The sequence below is a fragment of the Schistocerca nitens genome, chromosome 8 (assembly GCF_023898315.1).
Source record: "Schistocerca nitens isolate TAMUIC-IGC-003100 chromosome 8, iqSchNite1.1, whole genome shotgun sequence".
Classification (NCBI taxonomy): domain Eukaryota; kingdom Metazoa; phylum Arthropoda; class Insecta; order Orthoptera; family Acrididae; genus Schistocerca; species Schistocerca nitens.
This window is the reverse complement of record NC_064621.1, coordinates 351,685,027-351,699,741: the sequence shown is the minus strand read 5'-3', so window position 1 is coordinate 351,699,741 and position 14,715 is coordinate 351,685,027. Positions and strand designations below refer to the sequence as shown.

The 14,715-nt window shown below is 38.8% G+C and overlaps 1 protein-coding gene across 1 annotated transcript in view; it reads right to left on the bottom strand.

Moving 5' to 3' along the window:
* Positions 1-6,411, bottom strand: part of LOC126199009 (nucleolar protein 6) — a 160,191-nt gene extending 153,780 nt beyond the window's left edge. Inside the window, exon 1 of the mRNA XM_049935689.1 lies at positions 6,286-6,411. Coding sequence (XP_049791646.1) covers positions 6,286-6,303 — 18 coding nt within the window. The 5' untranslated portion in view covers positions 6,304-6,411. The remainder of the gene's footprint in view (positions 1-6,285) is intronic.
* Between the last annotated feature and the right edge of the window lie 8,304 nt (positions 6,412-14,715).

The window sequence follows — 14,715 nt, the reverse complement described above, 5'->3', positions numbered from 1 at the left end:
ATTACAATTTGCCAACTACAAGGTTTTTTATTCTTACCTTTTGTTGTTTGGCAAAACTGTAATAAAAATGGGACAGATAAATGAAGCACATCCCTGAAGCTAGAGCACTTGACATAAAATCACTCAAATTTATATGTAGTAATTACTTCACAAAAAGATTCCGTACTGTGAGTGCTCAATAAATTTGAAATGTATGGGACATCTTGTAACTAATTGTAACAAAAGTTACATTAAAATTCGTAGCCTGTACTGTAAATACAAACAAGTTTCATAAGCTGAAATTTCCTGGTAGATTAAAACAGTGTGCTGGACTGAGACTCAAACTTTGGACCTTTGCTTTTCATGAGCACGTTCTCTATTGACTTAACTACCCAAGGACAACTCACTACCTGTCCTCATAGCAGCAAAGCACTTGCCTATGAAAGGCAAAAGCCCCACGTTCGAATCTAGGTCCAACAAACAGTTTTAATCTGCCATGAAGTTCCACACTCTGCTGTAGAGTCATAAATTCTTTCTGAAAACATCACCCAGCCTGTGGCTAAGCTAAGTCTCCACAATTCCCTTTCTTTCTGGGACTCTAGTCCCGCAAGTGTCGCAAGAGAACTGCTGTGAATTTTGGAAGGTAGGAGGTATGGTACTGATGGAAGTAAAGGTGTGAGGAAAGGGTGTATACTTAGTTATAGGATACCACCTGTCTATTTTGACCCATGACATAGTTATACTGTGCCACGACGTGTTGTGTAAAGTCATCATGTCATGGTATATTTGTTTTGAAATGGAAGTGAAATGCTGTGGAGGGCACGGTGTGTGAAGAGGTGGAGTACTCTAGTGGTTTAATTATGCAGTGGTGATGTGTTTGTGAGGTCTGTTATAGTGTCATTTACTGTGTTACAGATGTCGTGACGCAGAGTGTACAAAATTACATGGTTGCACAATGGAATATATTGAGCAGAATACTGTCATATGAAACAGATTACATTGTAAAATTTGAACTGTACTTTTTGGTCCTTACTCAACTATCGAGTAAGTGGATTAATGTTCTTAATTAAATCATGGGGGAAGGCAGATGACTCAATGTTTATTGACATATAGAACATGTGACACTTTTATTAATAAACATTGATCCACCTACCTTCTCCCATGATTTAACTATAAAAACATTGATCAACTTACAATGTTTACCGCAATCCATTTTTCATGGGTTCCACCATCTTGTTCTAGCCGACTCATCATTCATCATGTTCACCTCTCATAATTCACTGCACACATAAACTGTTATGAACTGCAGCATGCAACAGAAATGCCATTGACTGGAGACTGGAATACCAGCTTTTGTAGTTGTGTGGGTGTGTAATGGTATCTTGGTCTAGGGTTGAGCTATATAGGTGAACTGGAGACTAGGATATTGGATTTTGTAGTTGTGGGGAGGGAGTTATTGGTATCTCAGCCTAGGGTTGAGCTATGTACGTGAACTGGAAATTGAGATACAGGCTTTTGTAGTTGGGAGGGTGGGGGTTTTACTGGTATCCTGGTCTAGGGTTGAGCTATATAGATGAAATGGATATTTGGAATACTGTGATCTTATGGTGAGTTTAGAATGGTTTTGTAGGGTTTTAGTTTTGTGCAGTTTAGAGTGTTATGTTTTTTGCAGAGTGCTACATTTTGAATGGTGGTGGTGTTTTTATTACTGAAAATTAGTGTGTTCACCCAGAGCCCCATTCTTTCAGTGGCTGGCCTGTTAATTTCATTGGATTTAGTCAGTGTACTGGTTCACATGTCATTTGCATTTTTGTGGGTACGTTGTCTATGTTTTGATCACCATGTTCGATATGCTCAGAATAGGGGTTTTCGGCATGCATGGTGACGTTTGACATGGCGATGACTTCACTGGTCAAAGGAGACAGCTGATATCCCAGTCTTTGTTAATCCCAAAGACAGGCCATGAGTCACGTTTGGGTAGATCAGTCAGTAGAGCACTTGCCCATTGAAAGTAAAGGTCCCAAGTTGAAACTTTTGTCTGGCACACTGTTTTGGTCTGATGGGAAGTTTCATATCAGCGCACACTTCACTGCAGAGTGAAAAATTCTTTATGGAAGTATCACAAGTTGGTAATTATTTCTTACAGAAACAGTGTCTCTGAAGCTTTATAAGTGGTTGAGTGCCTCCCCCCAGGAATCTAGTTACTAACAGATCTTTAGTGTAGTCCGAAGTCTAAGTTAGGCTGAAATGAGTCAAGCTGAAATCATTATAGGAACAGAAAGCTGGCTTAAACCAGAGATAAATTCTGACGAAATTTTTACAAAGGCGCAAACCGTGTTCAGAAAGGATAGATTAAATAAAGTAGGTGGTGGTGTGTTTGTGTCTGTTAGTAGTAGTTTATCTTGTAGTGAAGTTGAAATAGATAGTTCCTGCAAATTACTATGGGTAGAGGTTATACTCAATAGCCGTACCAAAATAATAAATAATTGGCTCGTTGTACCCCCCCCCCCCCCCCGACTCAGATGATATAACAGCTGAACGCTTCAAAGAAAACTTGAATCTCATTACAAATAAGTACCCCACTCATACAGTTAATAAGACTTCAATCTACCCTCGATTTGTTGGCGAAAACACATGTTCAAAGCCGGTGGTAGACAGCAAACATCTTCCAAAATTGTACTAAATGCGTTCTCTGAGAATTACTTTGAAAAATTAGTTCATGAGCCCACGCGAATTGTAAATGGTTGCGAAAACACACTTGACCTCTTAGCCACAAATAATCCTGATCTAATAGAGAGCATCATGACAGATTCAGGGATTAGTGAACACAAGGTCATTGTAGTGAGGCTCAAAACCATATCAACCAAAACCACTAAAAATAAACACAAAATATATGTATTTAAAACAGCAGATAATAACTCGCTTGATGCTTTCCTAAGAGAAAGTCTCCATTCCTTCCAAGCTAATTATGTAAGTGTAGACCAGATATGGCTCAAATTCAAAGATACAGTATCAACAGCAATGGATAGATTCATACCGCAAGTTAATAAGAGATGGGACTGATCCACAATGGTACACAAAACACATCAGAACACTGTTGCAGAAGCAACAAACAAAGCATGCCAAATCCAGAAGAATGCAAAATCCCCAAGACTGGCTAAGTTTCATGGAAGCACGAAATTTAGTGTGGATGTCAATGCGAGATGCTTTTAATAGTTTCCACAATGAAATATTGCCTCAAAATATGGTAGAAAACCCAAAGAGATTCTGGCCGTATGTAAAGTACATCAGTGGCAAAAAACAGTCAATACTGTCACTGCGCAATAGTGATGGAAATGTTACAGAGGATGGTGCCACTAAGGCAGAGTTAATAAACACAGTTTTCTGTAATTCCTTCACGAAAGAAGACGAAGTAAGTGTTCCAGAATTCGAAACCAGAACAGCTGTTAGCATGAGTGACATAAAAGTAGATATCTTAGGTGTTGCGAAACGACTCAAATCACTTAAGAAAGGCAAGTTTTCCGGTCCAGATGGTATACCAATCAGGTTCCTCTCAGAGTATGCAGACACAACAGCACCTTTCTTAGCAATCATATACAACTGCTCACTTGACAAAAGGTCTGTTCCTAAAGACTGGAAAGTAGCACAGGTCACACCAATATTCAAGGAAGGAAATAGGAGTAACCCATTGAATTACAGACCCATATCACTGACCTCAATTTGCAGTAGGAATTTGGAGAATATACTGTACTCAAACATTATGAATCACCTTGATGAAAATGACTTATTGATACATAACCAACACAGCTTCAGAAAATATCGTTCTTGTGCCAGCCAGCTCTTTATTCCCTTGAAGTAATGAGTGCTGTCTACAAGGGATCTCAGATTGGTTCCATATTCCTAGATTTCCAGAAGGTTTTTGATACCGTTCCTCACAAGTATCGTCTCAGTTGTGTGACTGGATTCGTGATTTCCTCCCAGAGAAGTCACAGTTCGTAGCGATGGATGGTAAATCATCGAGTAGAACAGAAGTGATATCTGGCATTCCGCAACGTAGTGTCATAGGCCCTCTGCTGTCCCTGATTTACATAAATGATCTAGGTGATTATCTGCCCTCTTAGATCGCTTACAGATGATGCTACAATTTACCGTCTAGTAAAATCATCAGACGATCAATTGCAATTACAAAATGAACTAGAGTGAATTTCTGTATGGTGCGAAAAGTGGCAATTGGCACTAAAGAAAGAAAAGTGTGAGGCCATCCACATGGATACTACAAGAAATCCAATAAATTTTGGGTATATGATAAATCGCACAAATCTAAGGGCTATCAATTTGACTAAATACCTAGGAATTACAATTATGAGCAACTTAAATTGGAAAGACCACATAGATAATATTGTGGGGAGGGTGAAACAAGGACTGCGCTTTGTTGGCAGAAGACTTAAAAGATGCGACAAACCCACTAAAGATACAGCCTACATTACACTTGTCCATCCTCTGCTGGAATATTGCTGTGCGGTATGGGATCCTTACCAGGTAGGATTGACGGAGGACATAAAAAAAAAGTGCAAAGAAGGGCAGCTTGTTTCGTGTTATCACACAATAGGCACAAGAGTGTCACTGATATGATATGCGAGTTGGGGGGGGGGGGGTAGTCACTGAAACAAAGGCAGTTTTCTTTGTGGCGACATCTATTTACGAAATTTCTATCACCAACTTTCCCTTCCGAATGTGTAAATATTTTGTTGACACCCACCTACGTAGAGACAAATGATCATCATAATAAAATATGAGAAATCAGAGATCGAACATAAAGATTTAGGTGTTACTTTTTTCCATGCGCCATTCAAGAGCGGAATGGTAGAGAAGTAGTATGAAAACGGTTCGATGAACCTTCTGTCAGGCACTTAAGAGTGAATTGCAGAGTAACCATGTAGACATAGATATTGAAATAGGCTAGTGTGCAATATTAACCCTCCCTGTAACATAAACTGCGGTCTACATTAGATTGGAAGCTGATAGTACCATTATGAGATAAAACGCCAACAAATGTGAATACAAAATAATTATTGGAGTAATAGACTGAATGGTAGTTAGGCCAACGTCTATGTCCAATCCATATTGAATCAACTTTCAATTATAAAAATTAAAAGCCCAAGACTAATCCAGAAAAGATGGAGCAGATAAAAGACAAATCTTGGGTTGGGGTTGTTTGGAGGAAGAGACCAAAGGTCATCAGTCTCATCGGATTAGGGAAGGACGGGAAAGGAAGTTGGCCGTGCCCTTTCGAAGGAACCATCCCAGCATGTGCCTGGAGCGATTTAGGGAAACTACAGAAAACCTAAATCAGGATGGCCGGGCGCGGGATTGAACCGTCGTCCTCCCAAATGCGAGTCAAGTGTAAGGCATAATTTTTGAGATGTCAAAAATCCCAAAACAGCATCTGAGAGAGTTAATGTTAATTTTTTAATACTTGTAACATTCAATTAAAAATATTGACGAAAAGGATGTCTTTGGCAGCAGTGCATATAACATCCAGATCGAAATTACAGAGGACTGCGTTGGACAGTCATGATTACGAAAAAAAAAATTCCATTAAGTACTTTAGGAAAAGAAACTAGCTGCGGAGGAAACGTATTTTAAACGTAAAGAGACGGAATTTTAGGCAGAGACAACTGCATACAAAGGCATATGAACATGCCTAGTAAATAATAGGCTCTCTGGGAAATTAAAATTCTATGTATCCTGATCCTTACCACCAGAACTATGCGGCGCTAAGTCATAGAATCATCCAACCAAATATAATCAAACATTCTGTTTAACTCGTTTACGTCTATAACACGTACAGCAAATGCCGTTTTCACACATTCCAGTAATGCAAACAAATAAGCAAAGTTAAGCAGATTTTCGGAATTGCCACATAACATAGATTCCAGTCCCAATGTGTTTCAAATAGTAAGGAACACGGTACAGAAAAGCAATATGGCACTGGACACAGCCTACGTTTCCCCTTCTAGTCTCAAATGAAAGTCCTGTACATCAAGAACTGCACGACTTCGCTACGGATTTTTTGATTATTTACAATAATAGACTACATACGGACAGATTAGAACATATTACAGAAAATAGCGCTGTTGTTCTACATCCGGTAATGTAACTCATCAAATAAAATACTAGTGACGAGGGTAAGGGGCTTGCAGGAAATAAAGGAAAACATGTCATATGTAATGTCACATAAGCAATCAGAAGTTGCTTGGCACCGATTTTTCCTTCAACATAGTCTTCCATAACTTCTGTACAAACCATTTCTGAAAGCTTCATTGACGGAATTCGAAAGTAACCGGCCACAATTCACAATTTGTAACGACATAAACACACAACCCACGTGCGCTTTCCATAACATAAACACATGTTAAAGCGTCACCAAAGGCTACACCACAAAGATATTCCAACGTGCCTTAATTAGTACCTACGCTACTTTTAAAGATGTACTTTGGCTTGCTCGAAGGCATAGATAGATGTCCCTGTTGTCAATGGGAGGAGTCTTAAGGCGGCGCCAGGCATCCCGCATATGGGAATTACCAAGCGCATCTTCGCTGAACTGCAGCTGGTGTGGTAGGGTCACTTATTGCTTTTGGAACGAAAATCGACCAATGTTCACCGTGCCCGCTCCGTATCGGTCTTTATTCCCGCTACAAAGGGAGCGAATAGTCGCCAAGCAGTGCTTTGGATCCACGTCATCATATTCGTGCTATTGCAAATGCTCTTAGATAAATAATTTTGTAATCAACCATGACTCATTGTAACTTTTTGTGTAATTATGATATAAAATTTTTCATAGCGCGTTATTGGGATGAAGTAAATCTGTTACACATGTGATTATTTTCATTGACATAGTGAATAATCAGCAGTTATGTATATAAATGATAATAGTAGCGCACTTCGGGCTTAGGTCACTGTACCCGATGAATAAATCACTACCTAGAACCTTTAATTATGTTCACATCAAAAGTAGTGCATATTACATTTTTATTTATTTGCGTTTTAACTTGATTTTTTTGTTTTGTTTTTTTGGTTTGAAGCTATACAAAAACGATCGAGTGGTCTAGAATTCATACATTCTTTTGACCATCACGATTACTCTACCGATTCTCCAGATACTACAGAATATCTCACTGTTAATGATGTTGTTAGTCTATTTAAATAAACTTTATTTAAAAAATACTGTATGCAATATACAATTTTTGGTAGCTTTTTGATCATGGCAGGCAAACCTCTGGGACTATTTTGGAAATAAGTTGTGGTATAGCTTTGAACAGGTAGTGAAAGATTTTAAAGTGTCGTGTTTTGCCAGAAATGTCAGATTAACGGCAGGTCACTGAAATTGCCTTTCCCCAATTCGTATTTTGCTTCGCTATAATTAATTCTACTTTACATAGCAAGTAGATTTGTAAAAAATTCGTTTGCAGTCTGCAGATTTATTCGAATCGTCTAGAAAATTTCTTTAACACATCTGACGTTATGTGTGTGTGTGTATGTGTGTGTGTGTGTGTGTGTGTGTGTGTCACTATGCTTATAACAAAACCATTATTTTAACAGAATCCCTCTGTTAACAAACGAAAATATGTTATAGATGAAATTCTCGATAAATAGCTGCTTGCGACTGACGAATATTTTTATTTTGAGGAAAATTGAGAGGTGGTTATATTTCACATTCTGGTGGCTGAAAGTTCGTGACAAAAGAACACATAATAAAGAGACGTTTTGTACATAATGAAAAACATTAGAGTTGATGGTAAAATTAATGAGCAGTAACAAACAGTTGTTTATCGTGAGTTTCACCTGCCATGTATGGATAGACAAGTGAGCATCTCGCCCACAAGAAAATAAAACAAATATTTACTTTGTATTAGGGGGACAAAATGGAAAAATCACTTCACACTTACAGTATGATAGTTATAATAAAAACTATTATTACATCAGACGTTTTCTGTAACTAGATATGCACTAAAATGGTAGCTGGTACAAATATCACCTCACAAAGGATGACACGTTTCTCTGATTTGGTTAAGTGACACTGTCTACTTCTCTTTCTTTTCTTGACCAACATACTGCTGCAAACCATTACCAAAAATGCAACTGAACTATTAATTATAAGTTTGGAATCGCTATCCATACCTATCTGTACAGAGCTTGGCGAATATTCGTTGTTGCCAAAGTACTTGATGCTCAGCAAAGTGCGCATGTGTGGTGCAAAGTGCTAACCATTTTGTGAATGTTCGGTGAATGCTATGACGAATACCCCTTTCGCTCGGCTGCTCGGTACTCAGTATTCGCCATATGCACATGTGTAGTACCACTATTAGTGCATGCACGCTGATAGCGTGGCACACGACGTCATTATGAAATGTACACGCTGCACTAAACTGCAGTAGCTATTTTTGCAAGCTCATTAAAGGGCCAGCTCAAATGATATATTCACTGCAATTTTGGAAGCTACTGTTGTGGTTATTATCTTTGAAAATGTGCACCTGCAAAATTTTGGAACAAAGGAGCTCACAATTGGCTTTTTAAATGGTAAATTTGGGAAACCATGCATCAACATTACAGTGGCACAGCCAGTTAAATGAAGTTACACCATGAAAGAAGTACAATGTTCGAAACTCGTGAGGATAACTTTTTTTTAAACACAAAAATTGCCGCCAAGTAGCAGTGTGAAACAGAGTCCATAGTACCTCAACGCAAGTAGGGAATTGCCTTCAGAAATGATTCAGTTATTAAAATTAAAGACAGAAATGCCTAACGCCAAAGTATGTTCTTCTTATTGTCAACCAGTTACACATATCATATCAGTGAAATGGGATATATTACCCATCACAATCCTCAAAGCTTAGGGCATGGCTAATGACAATGTGTTTAAGAAAAGCAGTCTGCCCTGACACATGAAACATAGATCTAGAACGGCATAACAGGCTATAGACTATTTTTCCAAGTAGTTTAATATCTTCATCCTATTTTCCTCGAAAACAGAATTTTTCAATCCAGTATTCATCATTTGGTAATTATAATGAAAGTACTCCAGCAAATTTTAAAATGTGTTCAGTGTCAAATGAGTCATGTTAAGAAAGTTTGCATTTTACTGATACAAAGAAATATTTGCAAATACTGTCAGCTGAGTACAGTCACTTCAGACTGTTATTTGAGAAAAAAGGTCTTTGGTCACCTATTTTCAGCAAAAATGCTCCAACTATGAGAAGTTAAATTAAGCTTTATCTGTGACTAATGACTTCTTTGATGTCTCGTGCCAAGTAAGTCAGACTCGCATTAGTCTATCTCCGTGGTCAGACTGGAAATCTCGAAGGTATGTATGGGGATCAGATTCAATAATTACAGAATGTAAAGGTCATAATGACTTCACACATGACTATACGAGTGTGCAATTAGACTCACCCCCTGGGGGAACAGCCTAGTACCACAAAAAGTAATTCAACTTGGTTGTATTTTGTGACGCCATTTGCCCTCCACCATTGCTGCCTGGAGTCTTTGTTTTGAAACACGAGAATTCTGTCACTACTATTGTGGAGTCATGGTAGAAGTTGCGGCTCTTGAGTGACGGCATTGAAAATTGGGTGTTCATGTGTGCAACCGCAGTACCACTTCACTATGCCATTAGATGTGTCACTTTAGCTGCACGTCTCCACGTCATTTAAGCTAAATATAAGGGGGGGGGGGGGGGGATGCACAAGTATTTACTTGTGCATATTTGGTTACTTACATCAGCAAACAGTACTAATCTCTATTCACATTGAAAGGTGTGTACATCAGTGTACTTGATGCTGTTTCTTTAGTATAATGTGACAATATCATCTTTCAATTATTTCCCACAGAATCAGTTAACTGAGTAGCAAGATGTATGTTTGGTGGCACCAAAGTCTTTTGCATGCATGTTTGTACCACAATCTAATATTAAGATGGGTTGACATATGCAACAAAAGCGTCGCCACAGTTAGTGGCATACTGCAATTGCAGCGCATTTGCCTGTGTGATCTCCCAGTTTTTTAGTGGCGCAACTTAAGAGACACAAAATTAGTCATGCCACAAAAAGGTCAGCTAGGTTTACTTTGTTGCAGCATTTTCCTTCCACTACTTCCACAAGGTAGCAGTATTTCGAAACACGAGCATTGAGTCGCAGGTGTTGTGGAGTAATTGCTGCTGCACTCTATTCATTTTCAACGTGTTTTAGTTTTATTACGGGAAAAAGTGAAAACAGTGATCGGCAGGTACCCTTTCACAGCTTCTGGAAGTACAAGTGATTTTTCTGTTTGCAGTGCATGTGTGTGTGTGTGTGTGTGTGTGTGTGTGTAGACGTAAACAGATTAACAATGAATAGGAATATACGGGGCACTTCACGAAGATATGCAAGTATTTTAATATGTTATTTTACAAGTTAAACTAAAGAAAAAAGTTCATATAAACATAGGTCCACAAATGTTTAGTTACGGAGTTACGCCTAATAAAAGATTCTTCCTGGAATTTAGCGACTTCGCTAATATGAAGCCATTGAAAAACTGTAGGAAGTTAAAGCAAATCCCGATTTCCATTTATTTTGTTGTTATTGATCTAGTGAATCTAATAAAATATGTCCCAGACATGTATCTGCAGCAGTTTTCCAGAACATCCAGAGAAGCAAAGAAGTAGTTTCGTAAATTTCTTAATTTATTAACTACTTCAACAAAATTCCAGACAATTGCAAAAAGTTTTCAACAGAAGTTGTAGAGAACTTAATTTTGGAAACATGATGGTAATAACATTAACTGAAACTTATGAGTGTTTCAGATAATCCATAGCAAACACGAATTCGTGTTCAACTGGAAAAAACAAAGATCAATGTTAAGGAAGTTGTACAGTGTACATACAGTTTCACAATACATTCACAATAAATGTTCAAAAATGTCTCCACCGAGTTCAATGCATTTAGCTGCACATGTATGAACAGATTTCGTTTTAGTTTCTCAGGGTTGTTCTTAATTTTGTCTATTGCCTTCATAATGCGAGCAGGTAATGCCTCCCATGTATTGACTTTTTACTCATAAACTATGTCTTTTATCCATCCCCAACACAAAAATCCATTGGTGGTAAATTGGGTGATCTGGGTGGCCACAGACTTGTAGCACCACGACTAATCAATTTCTGGGGAAAATGTTCATTTAAATGTGTAGTAACGGTGTTGGTGAAATGTGGAGGCATGCTGTCGTGTTGAAAATACATTTGCAATCGCGTAACAGGTGGAACATCTTCGAGCAAATGGGGCATTTCTTCTTGAAGGGATTGTAAGTACATCTCGCTAGTCAGACGTCCTGGGAAAGTGAATAGTCCAATAAAGTGTTCACAGATTGTACCACTTTATGCTAAATCACAGCTGGGAATTGCGTAGCACTGTTGTATGTGGGTTTGCTTCAGACCATATGTGCTCGTTATGTAAACTGTGCCTCATCAGTAAATAAAATGTATTTGTGTAACTGCCAAGTAGTATTTAACCAGTTGCTCAGCTCTAAGCAAAGGGGATCTCCCACATGTAAATAATGCACTTTTTGTTTATGGATAGGATACAGATTATTGTACTTCAGTGTACGCCATACCTTAGGTTGTGAAATACCTAATTGTTGAGAGATACATAGCGTACTGGTACCTGGACTATGTTGAACAGCATCTATAATATCCTCATCATTCTCTTCACATATCGAGTGCTAATACTGATTATGAACGCTAGGTAGAAAACCTGTCTTCCGTAATATTCGAAATACTCCACTAATAGTTTGTGCATTCAGATCCCTCGAGTGTGATAATGCACATTATACACATGATATGCAACTGTAGCATTACCATCACATTTCCTATAAATAAACCCTATACCCACCTATTCCTCTGTCATAAATTTGAAAGGCATCTCTATTTCATAAATCATCTAAAAACTACAAGTTATTATGTGGTTTCACTTAAATACACTGTTGTTATTATGTTCTTTCACTGAACAACACAGGAAACTAACTCGTTTCATGGTTAGGAAACAACTGGAACAACTCACTGGCGGTTGCCAACAATGACATAAACGTTTTACATTCTTAATGGAAAGTAAACAACTTTACTAGTATAATAGTCTTTGCTTTTCTGGAGTTCTCGAAAACTACTCCAGATACAAGTGTGGGACATGTTTTATTAGATTCACCAGACCAATAACAACAAAATAAATGGAAATCATGCTTTACTTTAAGCTCGTACAATTTTGTGATGGCTTCATATTAGTGAAGTAACTAAATTTCAGGCAAATTTTTTTATTAAATGTAACTCCATAACTAAACATTTGCTGATCTATGTTTATATGAACTTTTTTCATTAGTTTTACTTGTTGTGTATCTTCGTGAATCACTCTGAATATGTGTGTGTCTATATACAGCGTGTTTCACTAAATGTGTTTGCCTCTGTGAATTACGAAGTAATAGGCGACGGAAAGATTTATTGCAATAGGTCACCATAATAAATGTTACACTGTCTGTGGAGCTATGAACATATGTGTTACCATTTTGTTTTTGAATATAAACTTTATTGTCAATACAATCTGAAAGGAACATATACTACAATGGAGAGCCGTCCATGGAGATTTGTTCTAACTCAGCACATGCACAATACGTCCACCATTTTGCGTCCTAACGTCCTTCAAACGAACACTGAAGTTACTGATTACCCTATGGCACATGACTTCCGTAATTTCACTGCAAGCTTGAAGAATAAGTCTTCTGAGCTCCATTAAATCACGTGGACGTTTCGGGAAAATTTTTTCCTTTAGGTACTCCCAAAGAAAAAAGTCACATGGATTGAGGTTTGGACTATTGGGGGGGCCAATTTTGTCCATCATTGTAGCGACCTGGAAACCTGAGTGAAATGATCCCCATGTCGAAATGCTCGTGTAAAAACTCCAACACATGGTTTGCAGTATGTGGCCTTGCTCCATCTTGCATGAGCCACTGTGTGTTGAAGGGAAAGGCAGTAGCAAGAAGCTGTGGAATTAAGCTATTGCGAAGCATGCTCAAATAACACTCGCTGTTCACAGTTTTGTCGAAGAAAAAGGGTCCAATAAGTCCGTGACTGGAAATTGCTGCCCACACTGTAATCCTCGGAGCATAATGTTGTCGTTCATGAAGCACTTGTGGGTTTTCAGTGGCCCAAAAGCGTACGTTTTGTTTGTTAACCACACCGTCTAAATGAAAATGCGCCTCATCTGAAAACCAAACGTTGTTGAGAGCCTCTTCCCTATCCTCCGCCTGCTGAGCAAACAGTAGTCTCTGCTGCTTGTGTTCTTCAATGAGCTTCTGTGCACAGGTCATCTTGTGTGGGTACATATAGAGGTCACTTTTAAGAATGCGTTGAATGGAGCGTCTAGATATTCTCAGTTTCACTGCTGCCTTTCTACATGATTTCCCGGGACTTCTCTGTACAGCAACTCGTACCGCTTCAACATTCTCCAGCGAACAAAGAGGCTTAGGCTGAGGTCGCTTCGCTTCCAATACTGTTCCTTCCTGTACAAATTTGTCGTACAACCTGTGGATGGTCTTCTTGCAAGGGACCTATCATGTGTTAAACTGTTGTCGAAAACGACTCTCAGTCACAACAAGGCTTTTCGTTTCATGAAAAAGTAACACAGCTGCTAATCGTTGCTGTGACATCAGTCTTCCATTGTCAGCCATTGCTGCTTACTATTCTCCTAGCGGCAGTATCGTGAATTACACGTCATTTCGTAACTCATTTGTTTTTCCAAGCTGTGCTGGTACTGCTGTAGAGATCCCAGTGTGATATCCACTGTGCATCGTAAATTGTGAAAGAAGCAATTGGTAACACATTTGGTGCGCCACCCTGTAGTTTATTGTGTTATTATCCAAAGAGTTACAGCAAAAAGGATACAGTTTTTTAAATGGAACAATAATTGTTTCCATCATGCACTGGAACCAGTAACACCAGCTGTGTATACATCAATTTAAATTACATTCCTACAACCTTTAGTTTGGGAGCTACAACCCTTCAATGTTTCAGGGGTAGATACCACACGCTGTACACAATACATGCCTGTTTGGTGGGTGATGGATGCTCTGGCTGTGGGAAGTTAATTTAAATGAGACGTTCAAATGTGTGTCCGGATTCCTGAATGCACAAGGCAATGCGTCTTCTAAAGGACCCGTGGACGTGATGTAACATCGCCAGTGTCACGGAGCAACATGCATCCTCGATACGCCGTTTTAGATCATCTTGGGATGTGGGGTCAGTGACATAATCACGATCCTTTAGATATCCCCACAAAAAGAAATGTAATGGTGTTACATCGGGAGACCTTGAGGGCCATTAATGAGGACCATGCGCCCCAACCACCTTCCTGCAAACCTTTTGTTTAGTTCTTCCACAACAGCACATGCAGAATGGGATGGGTGACCATCGTGCTGCATCCACATATGAACTCTCTTGTGTAGACATACATGTTCAAGGAGACCACCCAAACTGTCGACTATAAAATCGCGATATAATTCACCTGTGAGTGTACTGGGAAATAGTGTGGACTGATGATTTCATACCCAAGGATTCCACACCATGCATTAATAGACCACCTACGTTGACGGTCGACAGGTCGTACCCACCGAGGATTGTCTGCGGTCCAGTAGTGGACGTTATGGTGATTCACTGTACCAT